The sequence below is a fragment of the Triticum dicoccoides genome, chromosome 7A (genome assembly GCF_002162155.2).
Source record: "Triticum dicoccoides isolate Atlit2015 ecotype Zavitan chromosome 7A, WEW_v2.0, whole genome shotgun sequence".
NCBI classification, from domain to species: Eukaryota; Viridiplantae; Streptophyta; class Magnoliopsida; order Poales; family Poaceae; genus Triticum; species Triticum dicoccoides.
In genome coordinates this window covers 58,471,911-58,490,580 of record NC_041392.1, presented here as the reverse complement: position 1 = coordinate 58,490,580, position 18,670 = coordinate 58,471,911, and the positions used below count along the sequence as shown (strand labels likewise).

The 18,670-nt window shown below is 43.7% G+C and overlaps 2 protein-coding genes across 3 annotated transcripts; one reads left to right on the top strand and one right to left on the bottom strand.

Annotated features, from left to right (window-relative positions):
* The first annotated feature begins 1,740 nt into the window (after window positions 1–1,740).
* LOC119328270 (probable carboxylesterase 5) lies at window positions 1,741–3,766 on the top strand. The gene has a single exon (XM_037601285.1). The coding sequence runs from the start codon at window positions 1,752–1,754 to the stop codon at window positions 3,120–3,122; it is 1,371 nt and encodes a 456-aa protein (XP_037457182.1). The 5' UTR covers window positions 1,741–1,751; the 3' UTR covers window positions 3,123–3,766.
* Window positions 3,767–5,142: 1,376 nt separating this feature from the next.
* LOC119329826 (probable acyl-activating enzyme 18, peroxisomal) lies at window positions 5,143–9,989 on the bottom strand. 2 transcript variants are annotated; one of them, XM_037602920.1, is made up of 14 exons: window positions 9,686–9,985; window positions 9,182–9,311; window positions 8,806–9,065; window positions 8,494–8,695; window positions 8,376–8,416; window positions 7,889–8,011; window positions 7,666–7,739; window positions 7,333–7,553; window positions 6,910–7,004; window positions 6,612–6,828; window positions 6,410–6,535; window positions 5,971–6,069; window positions 5,673–5,882; window positions 5,146–5,581 (listed from the first exon to the last, which is right to left on the bottom strand). In XM_037602920.1, the coding sequence occupies exons 1-14, from the start codon at window positions 9,961–9,963 to the stop codon at window positions 5,468–5,470; spliced, it is 2,190 nt and encodes a 729-aa protein (XP_037458817.1). In that variant the 5' UTR covers window positions 9,964–9,985; the 3' UTR covers window positions 5,146–5,467. The 2 variants fall into 2 exon arrangements, with proteins under 2 accessions (XP_037458816.1, XP_037458817.1); XM_037602919.1 differs by having other exon boundaries at window positions 5,143–5,581; window positions 6,612–7,004; window positions 9,686–9,989.
* Window positions 9,990–18,670: the final 8,681 nt, after the last annotated feature.

The following is an 18,670-nucleotide window of genomic DNA, read 5'->3' as shown; positions in this document are numbered from 1 at the left end:
TGGCGCCACTTAAGAGGAAGTTGTGCGTAGATTTTTTATTTAGAACAAATACATGAAGTCCTCGCCTTCATCTAGAAATACATTTTAAAAAATCATCACCTTCATCTAGAAAAAGAAGTAAAAAAGAAAAGAAAATATCACCAACGCAACGTACCAGCGAGCGCCACTATGTGTAGCCCTCCACTTAAAAAAAAGTGTGAGGTCATCACCTTCATCTGAAAAGGAAAAAAACATTTCAAAAAAATTCCTCATCTCCATCTAAAAATAATATCTCAAAAGGTTTTTCACCATGGCCAACCAACTTGCGCCACATGGCATAGCTGGTTGGCCACCATTCAGGCGACTCTTAATGGGTTTAATTAATGTTTGCCCCATCCTTGCATGTATGTATATAGAAAACGCATATGCTTACCCGACATTCATGGATGTACTAATTTGTGGTATTATGTGGTTTATCTACTGCTCAATGATATATTATCACCAAAAGGAGGTATTCTTAATATATTCTTCATCTTTACATTTTTTGTGTAGTTGATTGTCATGATTTGAAACACAGCAAAAACTTGTACGCCCTCCATAATCCTCACTTGTTGAAATCTCTAAAAGGACAAATATTTAGAAACGGAGGGAGTAGCATTGAAGCATACCATTTAATCATGAACGAACTAAAGGTATGTAAGGTTTCACCGTATTAATTGGGCCCTAACAATCATGAAAAATGGTTTATGTTTCTAATGATCATCTTAAAAAGCATGTTCCCAAGTCTATTTTGTATTTTTAACAGATGGATATATCGATGAAAATTGAATTATTTTCAAAAGATCTGTTTTCTTTTTAAAAATTTCTAGCCTGTGTAGGTGCATGGGCTGATGACTAGTGGACCTAGTTGGGCAGGTGGTCATCCATAATAGCTGCGAGAAAGGGGCGGTTGCTTCTCTCGCGATAGGCATTATTTCATGCTATTAATAGCAGATGAACGCATGGTCGTACAATGCTTGAAAATACATTACCCACTCAAGAAGCAACTATCTTTAATTTTAAAGACTCTTTTCGAACTGACAAAGAGTGAAATGCTGCAAAGGTTTGGATCGGCAACCCATTTGCTCGTGCCATATCCTCCATGCACTTACAGAAGACATTCCACGAAAAGCTGCTGCGAAATGCATAACATTCTTGTTAAATCATTGTATCAACCTGTCTAGATTTTTTAATTATGGAGGCCCAATTTAACGACACGTGTGTAGCACGGATGCTGCAGTTATGCACTGGCACGTGCCAAGACTATTAATTTTCGCTCAAAAGAAGAAGAACAAAACAAATCTATAATTATAATGAGAAACAGAAATGGTTAACGGGTGCTACTGCTAACCCAAATCAAACCCTTTTGGCAGCAGGTGGTCACCCAATGCAACATCGACGAAAATATGGTCCTTCCCATAAGTAGTTGATATATTCGCATATCTGCAACGGTAAAGCCATAATGGGATAAGATCTAACAGAAAATGACATTTGACCATTACGCGTGACGCGTCAATAATTGGCAGACTACAACCACTTGGTCTCTTTCAAAGCATATTTATAACACTGAAAATGAAAATAGTCATATTTATTCATGGAGACATATTTCTAAGGAAAACTCTTCTACCCTATAGTCTGATGGGAGGTAATGCATCAGACCAATCGACTACCGTCGATTCCGTCCGAATCTCATTAGTAAAGTGCCAATGAAGCAAATCGCTCTATAAAATCCCATGAGATGCAGCCAACGTCGACGCGGCACAATTCAAAACAAGCGTTCCAAACTAGAGCAGCTCAACTGCGCCATGCAGGCAAGCAAGAGTTCTCCAGCGAATCAGAACCACGGACGTAACATCTCCGTGGACATGTACCCGTTCATACGCAAGTACCAGGACGGCAGCATCGAGCGTTTCCTGCGCAGTCCATTCGTGCCGGCGTCGTCGGATCAGGCCCGCAACCGTGGGGTGGCGACGAGGGACGTCGTCGTCGACAAGGCCACCGGCGTGTCTGTGCGCCTGTTCCTCCCGTGCGGTGCCGCCGAGACCGCAGGCAGGAATCGGCTTCCTCTCGTCATCTACGTCCATGGCGGCTCGTTCTGCACGGAAAGCGCTTTCGGCCGGACGTACCACCGCTACGCGACCTCCCTTGCCGCCTCCGCCGGGGCCCTCGTCGTGTCGGTGGAGTACCGTCTGGCGCCGGAGTTCCCCATACCTGCGGCCTACGACGACGCTTGGGCCGCGCTCCAGTGGGCGGCGTCCTTGTCCGACCCGTGGCTGGCCAGCTACGCCGACCCCGCGCGCACGTTCCTGGCCGGCGACAGCGCCGGCGGCAACATCGTTTACCACACGGCAGTCCGCGCCAGCCACGAAGTCAACAACGACATCATGGACATCGAGGGGCTGATCATGGTGCAGCCTTACTTCTGGGGAGCCAAGCGGCTCCCTTTGGAGCTCGCGTGGGACGACAACGAAGCCACCGTGGCGGTGTTCCCACCGAACGGGGTGGACCGGCTCTGGCCGTTCGTGACGGCCGGCCAGGCCGGCAACGACGACCCCCGGATCGACCCTCCGGCCTCGGAGATCTCATCGCTGGCTTGCCGCCGCGTGCTCATCGCCGTGGCCGGTAAGGATAGCCTGCGGGGCCGCGGCCACCGCCTGGCGGCCCGCATGCGTGATCTCGACTCGCGTTGGCCTTGGATGATCCAGCGGCGCCGCGAGGTGACGGTGGTGGAGTCGGAGGGCGAGGAGCACGGTTTCCACCTCTACAGTCCGCTGAGGGCCACCAGCAAGAGGCTCATGGGGAGCCTCGTGGAGTTCATAAACCAGCAGCCCAACTCGTCGCCTGCGAATCCTATGGTGCTAGGCGTGCCCACGACGCCGTGCAAGGACGTGTTTGGGTATGGCATGGCCATGAAGGCCTGGTGCACACGGTCCAGTATGCCACGTAACACTGCTACTTCATTGAAGATTGGAAGGGTTGGGCCATCCAACACAAGATATAGGTTAATCTCAGGTCGACTGCTGATGACTGCTGGTAACGCTCATCACAAAGATCCATTATCTGCTGCAGTTCCCTGGACTTGTGTGATCAACAACTTCTTCTAGATGACAGCCGGACTGATAACGCAAAAATAAATGGAAAACGCTTATATATATACAGTTGTCTGGTAGGAAACTTTTATCAGACGGGTCATGTGCCGTTGATGCTCTTCCAATCTCGTGGCATATATTTCTAACCCAACTGCCCAAATTAACCTGATTCAAGAAAATCTCTCCGCGATACCTACCTCCGCCACCACCCCACTCCGCGACGTCTACAACTGCTTCAGGTAGCCAGTGCTGCGGTGCAGCGACCCGTCCCTCGTGCGCTGCTCCGCCTCCAATGCTGCTCTCTCCGATGACCTCGCGTCCCTCTCGCCGTCTTGCTTCACCAGTAGGACCATGCCCTACTACCATCCTCCCCATCACGCTGGTAAACCGTTTCAGTTTCACAAAGAAGCCTGCCAGCCCGGAACAGCCCGGCTAGTCGCCCTGGTACAACTTAAATCTGAAGCACTTGAGTTGATTTGTGTTACTTATGTTCATATCTTGATTCGGCGATTTTTCACAGGTGTCAATATGCTTTGTCCGTTGTGTACACCATATCTTCTACAAAAATTAGTTAATTTGGTACACAAATCTCAAACTATGCATCCCGATCAATGGTGGTAATGATTTCAAATTTCCATGCTTCCATGGAAGACTAGTTCTGTTCCCAAAGTACCACTTTCGTGCTACTTTGTTATGTAGCATCTAAATCGCAATATAGTTTGAACTCTATACATTTTGCTTCCATAGGTTAATTTCTTTTTGTATCCATTTCGTGCCTCGCAGGTTCGACGCGCGCGTACGTACGATCGAGCAGGAAACGCATTCTTTCATTCATGTGCGTGCGTGCGTGCCAAGGAAACGTGAACCTCCGACACCCATGAAGAAGAAGCAGAGAAGACGATGGAAAACGCGACCGTGTTTCGGCGAGGGACACCTCTGACACCCATGAAGCGGTCAGGTAGCGATACATCGTTTAGCGCACGGCCTTTGTTATAAATTTTCATACACTCTCTCCTCACTATTGTTGACCCCCCAAAATTTTGAGATCTCCACCAATCTTACATGCAAGCGAGTTAAAGGAAAGAGGAGACATAGATCTACGATTCCACCTGAGTGAGATTCGATTCCCCTGAGGTCTTCACGAAAATTGTCATTCTTGAGTTCGTTGGGTAGATGCATACTCCGGAAGATTGCAGAACTGCGGACACTCAGGTAAGGTTTCTAAAGGACAGAAACCGTCTGCCTCAAGGTCTACCCTCAGTGCAAGAGCAAACATTTTGTGGCCAAAGCTCGCGTAGAAGGCTGTGTCTTTGTGACCGTGTGAACTTTGTTGGCCACGGCCCTCTACAGTGGAGATTAGAATCGCCACAAGAATTTGAATTTCGGGATACGCCAACGTGGCACCGTGTGCTCCCCGGTTACTTCTTTCATCTCCGTTTTCCTGTGCTTAATCTACTTCTAGCTAGCTCGCTGGATTCGTGTGGAAGAATGAGGTGGTTGTGATCTCATTGGCTTGGAGAGCCCCCCTCAAGCTTGACTCCTTCAGCTATTTGGCACACACAGTTGAGATGATATAGCCGACCTCTGCAAGAACAAACAGATGGCGTCCTGATTTAAGCTTTTGACCCCTTCAACTTTGACACCCATGAAAAATTGGCTCAATTATCTTCTGCCAAGTGAGCTTCCCACATGACACATTAGCTGCCTACGCAGGGCGTGCGTGCATAGAGTCGGATTTTGTTTTCTAGTATATGATCAAAACATATCTGTGTTTTAATCTTCCAGACGTGGGATCATGCATGACTGGTGTATATGGAAACTTGCATATTCGATAGCTCATGTCACAAAGGATAGTTCTTTGGGTATGCAGAGATCATATTAATTACTTGTATTAAATCTAAGAGCAACAATATTCTTTGAGGTTTTCCCAACACAAATTAGATTTGAATTTGATGGGTACTTTAAATGGATAGTTGATACTTTAGAAACTGTATAAAGAAGTTCAGATTTTTTTAATCGTTAGTTTGCAAGAGTATCAAAAAATAACATATCTGAGCTTTGATCTGACACTACATAATGCAGCTCATCTTGTCTTATAAAAGATGTAAAGAGAAAACGTAAGAAAATACGATGGCTTATAAACCTTCAAACATACAGAGTGATCCGATTTTAGCAAACCATCGCCTCATTACTTCCGATGAGCTCAACACATACAATACAATAACAAGTGTTATGAATCTACACCCCCAACGATGTGAATGAAAGGGAATCGAACCGTTGTAACACGCCGTGAGTTCAATAAACTTGGATCATGAAGATCCATTTTCCTGTTGAAAAGACATAGATATCCCTCAGGCCCGTTATAGCTTGCTGCGATTCGCGAGTTCTTGCTTCAGCTGATCCCTCAGGACCCTTCTCAAAAGCTTGTTTGAAGCAGTTCTCGGGAACTCGGGGACGATTTTGACGTAGCTCACCTGTCAGGACGAACAAACGATCTCAATTCCCTCATTATGGATGTGCCCATCTGATCATCTGAACTGAATGTCAGAAAAGAGAAGCTCTTACCTTGAAAAGGGGGTTGAGGTTCTTCTGAATGGCTCTCTGGAACTTGCTCTTCAGAAGATTTGCATCGCATGCTGTGGATCCATCTTTTAGCACTGCCAATATAGCCAGTTGTTCTAGTCCCCCGCCAGAAGGTTTGATGCTAACAGCTACTGTTTCTAGCAGACCGTCATCGGCGCCATTACAAACCCGTTCGATCTCCACTGAACTTGTCTGGTCAGGCAAGAGCAATATTGAATTGGTTTCATGAGATGCAAGAGTGATGACATCATACTGAAAACAATGAAGAGGGAGCTTCAACCTTAATCCCTCCAAGATTCATAGTGTCATCTGCTCTGCCCTGCACGATATAGTAACCACCTACTGTCCTCTGGATTATATCTCCATGTCGTCGGAGTTGCTGCAGTAGAAATACCGTTACAACGTGTGAGCTTTCACCATTTTGGTTATTACTGATAACTTCTAAAAGTATGTAGTCAGATTTATTTGATTAGTTCAGCAAAGGGAACATTGACTCAAATGTTGCTAGTACTATTTTTCATAACACACTTATCATTGCAACTTATATCAGAGCACAATAGCATGCCTAAATCATACTCATCTTCTCGGTAGGGCTCCACTGGAAAACTTGGAGAACACACTGATTTTATAAAGCTTAAAAAGTTGACTGCTGCAAATGTCGAACATCTTCATAATTTTGTCAAGCAGTTTAGTAAAAATTGAGGTAAGCGACTCCATACCCGTCCTTTGTAAATGGGCATTCCATCAAAGTAAACCTTATCATGGTCAGCATTGAGAAGCCGATTGGTAGCACCAAAATATAAAGGGAAGAGACCCACTTCTCCAGAACAAGGCAGATCATCAGGCTGTCATAGCAAACGTCAAATGCTTACACAGCAAACGCAATCACCAAACTTAGAATATTCTACGAACAATTCTTACATATGGATTTCCCTGTTCATCGAGTATGACAAACCAAGTGGACATTGATGGACCACTGAAAGCTCCAAAAGCTTGTGGCTGTAAAAGTCTCCCTTGAATGTATGAGGATGCCAGCTCTGTGCCCCCACAGCACTCAACAATGGGCTTGTAACAGGTACGCGAAGATAGCCACAGATTATCATCAATATCAGAAGCCTCCCCTGTTGTAGCAAGTACCCTGCGATTATAGAAATTTAGCTTCTTTAGCGGAGCTTGTGATGAAGTTGAATGCTTCCTAACAGTGTAAGTAGCAACTTGCCTGATTTTGGTCCAGTCTAGCCCTTGAGTAAGATTCCCTGCCTTCCAAGACTTCACCAAGCTAGGCACAGATCCTAATACACTCACACGGGCATCCTGCAATTTGGACATTATCACGAAGCGCATGGGTAAAGAACAATTTATACTCAGCTTCTAATATAATATGCAGGGACTTTTGATAAAATCCTACCTGATTCATTCAGAAGAAAAAGCTCTATGATGCATAGAAAAAAAAACTTGGGAGAATAGACAAACTATGAAGTTAATTAGGTAGCCAGTAAGCCTTATCTATACCAGATTCAAGCGAAGTAATGGATACAAAAAATAAGAACAAGGCCAAGGCTTACTTTAACTAAAAAAAATGGAACAAGGACAAATCAACTTTAGCAGTTTAAACCAAGAGATGGTGCAAAATAGGCCACACCTGCACAAATTTGCAGAAACCACGTCCAAGTGGAGAACCATGATATAAGGCCAATGTTGCACCATTTAGAAAGCATGAGAATATTTGTATCGGTCCCATAACCCAACCCAGATTTGTAGGCCACAAGTCTACGTCCTTTGGTCGAAGATCCAAATGTGCCCAGGTATCAGCTGCACATCTTATGGGACAAAGTTGTGTCCACGGTATAACTTTTGGCTCTCCTGCACCAAAAGCAAATAGAACAGATCAAATCACACGTGAAGTTGTGAACATGGGAAACGGTGCAACCAGAGATTAAAGGAAATTGTGTCAGAAACTCAAGGCAGTGTTTACCAGTTGTTCCTGATGAAAACAGTATATTAATTAAGGCGTCTGCAGATTGATAAACTGGAGAGTACATGGATGACCTGCAAATCCAAGACATGTCGCTCCCATGTTGGTCACATCACAAAATCACCTCTGTTTTGCAATGTGGGTGTTCAAATTTTCACGAAAAGAAAGCATCTGAACAGAGTTGTTTATTTTGAGTGACATGGAAGGATCATTTGCTGCATACCTCCCGGCAGCACGAGAAAGAAAATCTTTCCAGGACATATCACCATTCCTTGGTGTAACTCCAAGACTATCTCCAGTTGCAGGAATTACAATAGCTTTAGCTGAAGTCCCTTCCATGACACGGCTGAAGAATATAATTTGACATATTTAGTTAAGTGCTGAGAATTGTTCTGTGATAGTTCAGTATGTTCATGCAAAAAGGTATAAATGAAACACAAATTGTTACATCAATGCAAAATGATTATTTTCACAAGCTGTGATCCTGCTAAATAACTACAATTTTCTTGTTAAAGCTGAGCAAATTAAGTTACTGAAATACATATATTAACTAAATAATTACCGAAAAAGGCTTTCGCCCCGCTTTACAAATAAAGCAAACCGCCACAAGCAACGAGTACCAAACACGAGTTCACCACACACACACACAACAAGAAGTACAAGGTTCTGCTGAGGGCACAGCTCAACAAGCCCAAAGAAACATCATATACCTGTAAAGTGGAAATTTCTTCCCTCCCCTAATTATGAAATCCTGAAATCCTGTGGAATTAGTATAAACACTACTATAGTACTGATGATCGTAAGACTTGCTGCTTGCTACAGTCGAACCTGGGTAAAAATTGCCTTTGCTTTTGCGACCCTCATGCGATTGCCAATCTCTTGGGGTGCAAAACTGTCTGCTATTCCCACAACAACAAAGCCTCCAAGGATGATTGCCAAATAAACAATAACCGCATTGCACGTCATTGGCATGTCTATTGCAATCCGGTCACCCTTTCGGAATATGGTATCAAGGGCATTTGCAACAGTCCTGAAAATACCAAAGCAACAAAACCATGATGATGAAATTGTACAATAGAACAGAAGAAATTTAAAGGTTTCTGCATGCCCCCTACTCTTAATTTGTTAAGAAATGCATACATCACTTGGGTGCGAAGCTCCTTCAGCGACATACGATTCACCGGATAATCGCCAAAGCCCTCATTCCTCCAGACAATAGCGATGCTATCATCTGTCCTGTTCTGGGAAGGCCAAGGTAGCAGACAACATTCGGCAATGTTGAGCACTGCGCCGGGGAACCATGACCCTCCCTTCTTTGATTTATCTGATGCATCTAGAATCGTCTTTGGTTCTCGTACGAACTTGACGGAGAGCTCGTTCAGCACCAGTTTCCAGTAGACCTACACAATGATCGCCTAGGAGGCTATTATGAAGAAATAAAACTTTGAACCGATGTTCTAGTTATCCACTTGTTCTGTCTGTGAAGTAAATTCCAAATTTAGAAAGGAAAATTGACCTCCTGGTTCTGAACAGAGAATTTGTGGAAGAGGCCAAAGCTTGAAATTGGATCCTTATATGATGCTCCTAACAGCTTGGGACCATTCTCTTCCATCACTCTCCCAAGATTTGTTTGCTTACAATCAGTCCTGCAACAATCATGATAACTGTGTCATGAAGTAAATTATATATACACCAGTCATCCTATCACACAGTAGTGCTAAATGATGCGAATCCACAGAGCAGTTATAAGCTAGCTAGTACCAAAATAGCACTAGTATCTTACTGTTGCTGTTAGACTCAAATGTTGTTAGCTAGACAAAAAATACTGGGTTAAATGGAACCATATAAGCTTAAGTGACTCGTGGAATTAGACTAGCAGTCACTTTCACCGTGGATTAGCCATTGATTGCTCCCACTACCCGATTGGATCAAACAGTTGGTAGCAAATTAAGCGCCGGGAGACAAGCCCTGTTCAGCTGTGCTTCTAGGAAAGAAAAATGGACGGCGGCCGGCGACTTACGGGGAGGGGAACCAGTAGGGCGGCGGGCCTCTCTGGGCGCGGTCCCAGCCGGCGTAGACGGAGTAGTACACCAGCTGGTGGAGCGCGTGCGGGTGGTCCGGCCGTAGCACCCCCGCCGCCACGACCGCCGCCCACGCAGCGGCCGCGTCGGCGCCGCATTTGCCGGTCGCCGAGCGGAGCGCGGCGAGAAAGGCCACCGCGTCGGCCGCCGTGAGCCCGGCCGCCTCCACGTCTCCCGCCCGGATCTCCCCAACGCTGCCCCTCGCGGTCGCCGCCATGCCCCGCCTGCTCGGCTGCTGGCTCGCTCTCCGCCGGCCTCGCGAAAATCTCCTTGTGGGCAGTGGGCACGGCGTCCACTGCCATGCTTATCAATACCATCTGTCTCCGGATCAACAAACTGCATTTATGTCATCTTGTAACAAGTCCGGTGCTGGATTTTTGCATTTGCCCTTCTGGTGGATCGCCGTCCCAGTACCTCACTGGCAATAATACATGGACCATCCATGTTGAGCGAACCAGCCTGGACCATCAGAGATTTTTATTTTTGATGTAAAACACGGCGCCTCAATATTAGTTATCTTTTTGTACTGAGTTCTCCTAAATTTTATATATTATATCCCCTATTTGTCAGTTACCCGAAATAGTTATATCTACTCCCTCTCTCTCAGTTTACAAGGCGTGCGCGTATCCCTAGGTCGTCAATTTGACCAACCTAATACAAGTCATATATTACAAAAAATATACCAATATAAATTTTAGATGTTCTATTTTTAAAAAGTATAATTTTTGTGTTATATAGTTTATATTAGGGTGATAAAATTGGCAACCTAGGTATACGCGTAGGACTTGTAAACTGTGACGGAGGGAGTAGTTCATTTCTCTCTCTGATATATACAAAATCATATTTTTCTCAAAATATATATGTCCTTCACGCACGTATTATGATGCTAATCACCATTAGCACGGCACGTTTACATAGTCGATCATCTGTTTCAATAACAACACGGGTGGCCCACCGGCACCTACATCCACATGCACATTTATACCTCTGATCGGGACCCCGCTAAGCGAGATCGTTGTATCTGCCACGCCGCTTGCCTGGCACACCGCCGTTCACCTTCACGTTGTCGATGCATGCAAAATTCACAAGGAGCCGAAGTCATCCAAGTATTCAGCCAGGTATGCAAATCTGAAGATCACCAGCAGTCCCCCATTGTTTTCTCCTAGATCCCCATTTCCGATCCATACGTAAGTTCGTAGCAGCCTCTAGTATCAAATAGCCATTGTCACCCAGTTCGCCGCACATTAACCAGTTCCTCCCCAACCCCATGATTTGACTGTTGCCGTTTACCTATAAATTTTTTTTTTGTTTCCATCATTTAAATACGCATCCACATGCTATACCAGATATAGCAGAACAGCAGCAAACATGAATGTCATGCCGAGTGGACTCTCTGGAAGCGTTCCGCTCAATTAGGACCCCAACCTGGGAGTGATAATGTTGAAGATCATGTCAGCAAGTCGCTGTCAGATGCAACGCTCACATCCCGGATTTCAATCCAGAAGGTCTGTTGCTGGTTTCCCAGTTTAGTCATTTCAAGCATTGTTCAAGATATCAGCCGATATTCCGATAAATCGGCGATTTTTCGCTTACCGGGGGTCGGACCGATAAGATAAATCGGTCGATATACCGATAAACCGGCCGATTTACCCTTTATCTTGAGACGACTGATAAGTTTCCGATAAATGATATCCCCAACATTTAATTTCAAGCGTGGTCTTGTTACCGAGACTCAATTCGGAGGGCTATGCACTAAAAATCACACACAAGTTGAATCTGAAATTCAGTTCATCCCCAATACTGCCATGTTTCTATGGCCGTCACGTCTCTCTGATTCAGGTTCCCCTCTTATTCCCTACTCTCTGTCTCTCTCTCTCTCTCTCCAAAGATTCATGGTCTGACCAACAGAATTTGATTCATGTCATTCCTCCACCCTGTCACCAAACCCTGCCCTAGTGCGGTTGAGAGATCCCACGGCGCACGGACTGGCGGCGGTGGGATGCCTTCTCACCTCCCCATGCACGACAGTATTGGCAAGATGATACAGTCAACGAGTATATGGGGGCTAAAATTGCTGCTCTGCTGATCCAAGTGAGCACGAACATAATCATATTGCCACTGTCCTACATGGCTACATGTACTGCGCATCTGCTGCACGTTTTATTTCTTTTTCAAGAAATGTGTTTCTTGTTCAAGAAACAATGAAAGGATCTCACATATCTTTTTACCTCAGTTGTGCTCGAGTGATTAAGGATTGGGGGTATCTAGAGTTATCACAGCAATTGGATTAGTGATTATTGGATACTGCTGGTTAGACCTCGTGTCTTATACATGGTTTGGAGTTACATCAAGTACAATTTGTGGAAAACGAGTGACCAGAACACATCCCTCTGTTTGTCCTGTTTCTTTATTTGATGACAACTTATATGATTTGGACTCTCTGAACCTTATCCAGATCGATAATGTGATCATTATTGTTAACCTTGAAGCTTTTGGGGAGGAAGCTGAAGTTCATGTATATATATTTATAGCATCGTATCATAGCGGCCCAGAATATCATTCTTTATAGAACTTACCCATTCATCTTGGTTCATGTATATACTCCCTCTGTTTCTTTATATAAGGTGTATTTGTTTTTTGATAACATTACAGAATGTAAGATGCATTTCTTCTAATTCCTCATAATTCCCTTGTTATACCTCCATAAAAAGGAAAGTACCTCTCTCTTGATTGTCTATATCTCTCCTTATAGAAAAAGAAGGAAAGCATCTCTCTGTCGATTGCATGTATCTCTTACTTTCCTGGACTAACTGATTTATTTGCCACTAACCAACAAATTTAGCAAGGGTAATTTTCTCCTAACATGTGCCTTAGTTACCATGTCAAAAATAATGCACCTTACATAAAGGAACGGAGGGAGTATGTTCACAGGGGTGATGTGCACGGCGTTCATGCTACGGGTGATCACGGTGCATGCTGGGGATGCTGACGCCGATGCCGACTGGGCCGCACTAGCACACCCTCGTAATCAAGATTGTCATCACCTTTAACATGATGTTTGTCTCCTGTGCCGTTGCCATGGTCTCGAGGTTGGTACGTTCATTAATCTGCCACAGATCCCCTGTTTTGACTTCTTAATTTTTACTGTCCTAAATGGTAACTCTCCTTTAGATTTATGACTCGGTTCTTCTCGGTTTTGGGTACTCTTGGTGGGCATCATCTTCTTCTCCATGGTGCTCAACCAACTGCATAAGGAGGTCGGGTATCTCGGATCAGATGTGATGGAGGGCGCTGCACAAGAGAGGTCATGTTTGGACGACATTTGAATTTCGCCATGCCATGCTGCTGCATGAACTATCTCCTGGCCAGGTAACAGTTACCAAATGCTCTAGAACTTTCTGTGCAATATCACACTATTATGCATGATTTATGTGCCAAGTTTCAATTTAAGCAAAGTTCATTTGGTATTGAAAGAGTGAAGCTACCGAGGGTGATTCCTTAGGTTTTTTCACCTTGATGGTATGGACCTGAACCCTGGCAGTTCCTATGATTAAAGACGGGTCTGCCCCAAGGGTACCAGCGAGGGATTACTTTGGCGGAACAACAGGACAGGTGGAGACCACCTAGGTGAGAGGTGGGCCTGATCACTAGTCGTGGTCCACGAGTTACCTAGTCGGAGCGACGACCCTGGTCGTTTTCACGAGTTACTAATAATACACTAACACATTTGGGTATTTGAACTGAGTTGGGCTATGTGCCTTTGCGCACTAAGCACCACACGGGATAATGGTTTATGGGCCCTCGGTGTCATACGTTCCCTCCGAAAGCAATTTAGATGTCACATTTCAGATATGCGGGCTGATTGTTGGGGTGAGCTGGTTACGCCTGCTTATGTATACAGAGGCACCCTTGGGTCCCGGCCAGCCACGCAATGTGCATGAGTGCTTAGGGCGATCGTCCATGACCCCTTCGCATTTAGGATTTAGACCGGCGTGTTAACCTCTTTGGAGAGTCTAGACTGGTCTACAGCGTGCCGATCATGCGAGGTTGGGCATTATCTAGTAAAGTGTGTCCGGGCAGAGTTAATCGAGTGTGTTGGGTAATGTGGTGCACCCCTGCAGGGAAGATATATCTATTCAAATAGCCATGTCTACGATAACAGGACGCTCGGAGTTGTATCCTGATCTACTACAACTAGAACCAGATATTGTTATAATACTTAACTGCGATAACTACTCCGGAATTGCTTTCTCGTATGGTAGTCAAGGAAGGATCTCAGGGCATTGCTAGTATTAACACATCTCAGGGCGCTACTCTCTTCTGATGCTGCAAAATACTAGTTTTTTTAGGATAGGATTTCCCCTCTCCACTCTAGCATTCTGCAGTACAGTCCAAAGACATAGCACCAATCATCATACCAGATTAATTCACTAGTCCAATCTACAAAGAATCAACTGATGAATTGAATTGACTGAAGGGCTCGTTTACATACTGTACCAACCAGTCACCGAAAATCTGAATCGCATATTAGCAAAGCCAGAAAATGGTACAATCATCCTCTTCCACATAAATTTAGTGATTTGAGCGGACGTTTCAATAAAAACTGGACCGTGGATTTGCCAAACCAAATACACTACTAATTTATTAATCGGGCTCCATACATGCAACCATTTCGGTTCATCTGAGATGCAAACACATACATACATGTCACACACATCGAAACATGAGCTCGTGTACGTCTATTTTTGTTTCCCGACCTCCGCATCCTAGGTGTACACACATGACACATGACCTGCCTAATTAAACACGAGATTGGAAAACAAATAGAAATTGAAGGTACGCTAAGAAAATAAATACTTAATGCATGCCTGCATGAGGATGGAGTAGTATCTAAGTACATGGGAGCTGAAGGTGAAGGCATCTTTCCTATCACCGTAGTACACCGGCTGAGGAGAAGTGCATGGATGAACCCGAGTACATATGAACCCACTTTGAAAAACACATTTCTAAATTCTAAAAATATCTGGAAAAAAATTGCACGGGTACGTCTCCATGTTCTATGTGCGTGCATAAAGTTTCACGGAAAAATAACTTTTTTGTGGCCTGTGCAAAAAAAACAAAAAATTATGTCATGAAACACTATTTAGAAGCACTGAAATTTGTCTTTTTTACGGAGGCAAAACAAAAAGACATCTTTTCATAAAACTTTGTGCCGCGTACACACATTTGCAAACATGTATGCGTGATATTTTCTTTTGATTTTTTTGATATTTTACAACGTGCTTAAAATGCATTTTATGAAAAATGGGTGCATATGCCCATGGGTTCAGATGGTGCCCTCTCGCCCACTGAGTGTGAAGTTGACTACCCGTTGCACCGCAGGCAGCTGCTGACACCCATGTTTGATTCGAGCTTGGTTGGTGCAAAGGCGACCTCCTCTGTTACATTGTGCTCATTGGCGTAGCACTCCACGCAGTTGGCCACATCCCTATTGTCCGGGGCTACATGCACGTTTCCATTAATTTAACTATTTCAATACTATGCTAGAGATTAGCTAATTAAAATTAACCATGGTTAATTGCACATATATGTGATTTTTCCAACTTACTTTGGATGAAGCAACAAGATCATTCATTAGGTGCTCAATCTTGGCGCATGACATGACGACATCAGGGTATCCAATGCCCAATGGCGATTCTAGTAGGTAAGCTTCAATAGGGTGAAGCATTCCCTCCAAAAAACTTAATTATTTTGCTACTACTCTAGATACAGCCCATGGACACACGGAGGACATCTACAAAATACAAAAAGGTGCAATCGAACTCGAATAGATATAGTTATGTACTCCCTCGGTCCGGAAATACTTGTCTTAGAAATAGATATCTAGGAAAATGTGAGCTTATTACTACAACACTATTGAGATATAATGGCTATTTTCGTAGATAGAACCAATTTTTGTTCAATTTTTTTATATTTTTGAAAAAAAATGCAAATAATTTCAGTAAACAGTACATGTTCCCATAGTAATTTGAAATTTTTTGGGCTTATTTAGACTACCCTGTTAGGAGATAATTACCATCTTACTTAACAGATCCAAATTTTGACAAATGAGCGTTTAGTTTACATGACATTAACTTTGAGCCCACCCTCCATTCTCTTCGTGGATTCGCCAATGCAAGTGCCCACTCCAGTGCTCCCTTGGGAATTTCATCACCCATGCAAACCATTGTATGGACGCATAGCTCTGCCGCACCTATGGACATGGTACCTAAATGCAATTTATCTTCAAACCTAAGCTTGTGATTTTTGTGCATCCATTCAGCTTCTTGGGGATAACAACTAGACAGATGTTGGAACTGCATGCATGCGCATGAGGAAAGGTAGCAATTCATTAAACACACAACAATTTCTTTTAATTAATATGCTTCGAAAAGTAGACATAGAAATGATTCCCCAAGATAAACACCATGACATGTTTTTTACGCAAATTAATGGCCAATCCATGTTACAATATTGACTGTTTTGTGACAAAGGAAGTATATGTAAGGCTAGTCATAGTGGGAGTAACTTAACTAGTAAGATAGTGCACTTCGAAAAAATTCTGCTTATGTGGCAAGTAATTAATAAGAGGTGGTAACATAATATGTTACTGTAACATAACGCTTTCCAAGACAAGATGAGTCTAAGAGCTAATAAATGAAGCCATCTATGATACTACTATTATGTTACTTTGCATTATGAAGGTACTCCCTCCGTCCGGTGAAGAGTGAACATCTAGAGATTTTAGGACAAATTATGAAGTCAAGTAAAAAATGCATTGGAAAAGGGTAAGCCACCATCTCTCTCCTCTTTAATTAACCAACACCCAATGAGCTAAGTGCATGTAGAAATTAAGAAGACCATGTGTAGATGGTTATTGGTCTTGATTACCGTGTGATGAGAGAGAAGTATTTTTTCCTACTTTAAAGTGCATTGGAAAGATAGAAGTACACTCTTTTATGGACAAATTTTGAAGCCACACGCACACTCTTTACCGGATGGAGGGAGTAGTAACTTAGACTACTGTCATATGCATGACACTAGTCTAAGTTACTCCCCACTATGACCAGCCTAAGGTTTCTGTTGTTTGGTAACAAACCATAAATATTGTATTCACTTAAATACCTCTAGGACATTTTGCACTAGGAAGATAGTAATATAGACTAGTGTCATATACATGTCACTAGTGTAAGTTATTACTCCCCGCAATGACTGGCCTAACCACTACATTTGATTGGGTTGGAGATGTATTGGTGTTAACATAAGTAGGTTGGTTCTAAGCTGTCGTTCGTTGGTTCTACCTCTGCATTCATTGTTGATTGTGATGTAGTGGTCCTGACGTTCTGGAAGTAGTAGTGATGACGTTCGATCTTAAATTTGGCGATGACGACCCTCTAACAGTTAGACTAGCCACAATGAGAGTAATTTCAGCAGTAACTTCAAATCCAACTCAACAAATTTGTCAATGTGGCAATGAGTTAATGAAGAGAGAGGTAGTTCTAGTAACTTAGCTAGTTACTGTAACATCACATGTCCCAAAGCAATATAAGTCTATAACCTAATAAATGGAGCTTTGCATGACACCACACCTATGTTACTACCCACTATAGTAATATAGTCTAGAGATATGTGTATGTTACTAATGTATGTTACTTCATTGTGGCTAGTCTTACCCTTAAAATATTTTAGTCCACAGACCTGGTAACTACCACCGAGATTCAGACCGTTCTATTTTCGTTACGAATGTAATGGGAAGGGGCTGAGCCCGGTTCAAGAAAAAAATTAATCAAGATCCAGGTACAGCGTGCAGTTGCCGTGGTCCAGGTCCGAGTACCACCCCACCGATGTTCTTGGTACAGGTCAACATCTACACTTAATTGGGCTGGTCCTAACGAAGCTGCCGTTGATTTGGTTTCTGATTAAGTTGTGCCGCTAGAGGTTAGTTAGATATCCCATTATTTTTATACCGAGCCTGTGTGTACTAGTCGCTTCATTTGATCTCTTGCGTGTTGCTCGTAAGACTAACTCTAACCAATCCCTAAAAAATAGAGAAGGATCTAGCGGAGTAAACTTTTACTCTTCTATAAGTGGCCGCACCTAGCTGATCTCCTAAATTTAGTGGAGTAAAAAATAATTTGTATAGATTTTGTGTCCTAGCCACATGAACTTCAAACACTTCACAATATATATCATAAAAGCATTCAAATCAAAACATTCATAACATAACCGTTAAAAAGCATAAATCTCATCATCACGAATTTCAAATTCAAACATGCATAGTTCATCCAAAATGCATTACTTCAAACACAAAGTTTGACCAAAATCACCACAAGCATAACATGTGTATGTTGTGGATCGAGCCAACCAATCGCATGCACGAACTCAAACGAAGTCCTCGGTGAAGAAATTGTCACCACCGCCACCGCTACCTTCCTCTTGGACACCATCACTACCACCATCGTTTCAGCCGCCGCCACCACCATCACCACCACCACCATCCTCTCGGCCTCCACCAAGGCCACCATTCCGAACAGAGCTTTCCGTTTGGGTCAAGATGTCCCCACGAGTGAGCTCCCAATGCTTTCTTGCGGTTTCATCCATTGTATTTGGATGCATGAACATGATAGCACGATCTCCGGCTTTCTTGGCATCACGAATCCTCTCCTCCTCAAGTGCAAGTCTACGCCCCTCCACCTTCAACTTTCTCTCCTCCGCCACTAACTTGGCCTTCCATTTCTCATCATCCAATATGTCGAGCTCATTCTACCTCACCATCTTATCTTCTTTGCGTTCGGTTGCCAACAACTTCTTGGCCTCAATCATAGCCACAAGTTCTTCTTTTTATGTGCCACCGTATGCATTTCTCTTTTTTGCAATTTTTTCCC

Bases quoted from the DNA above. Each gene is read 5' to 3' on its own strand.
- LOC119328270 (XM_037601285.1), top strand. From the start codon at position 1,752: ATGAGATGCAGCCAACGTCGACGCGGCACAATTCAAAACAAGCGTTCC.
- LOC119329826 (XM_037602919.1), bottom strand. From the start codon at position 9,963: ATGGCGGCGACCGCGAGGGGCAGCGTTGGGGAGATCCGGGCGGGAGAC. The intron at 9,312-9,685 runs GTAAGTCGCCGG...TGATTGTTGCAG, and splicing joins CCCTACTGGTTCCCCTCCCC to GACTGATTGTAAGCAAACAA. The intron at 6,536-6,611 runs GTAAGAATTGTT...TTGCTATGACAG, and splicing joins ATGAACAGGGAAATCCATAT to CCTGATGATCTGCCTTGTTC.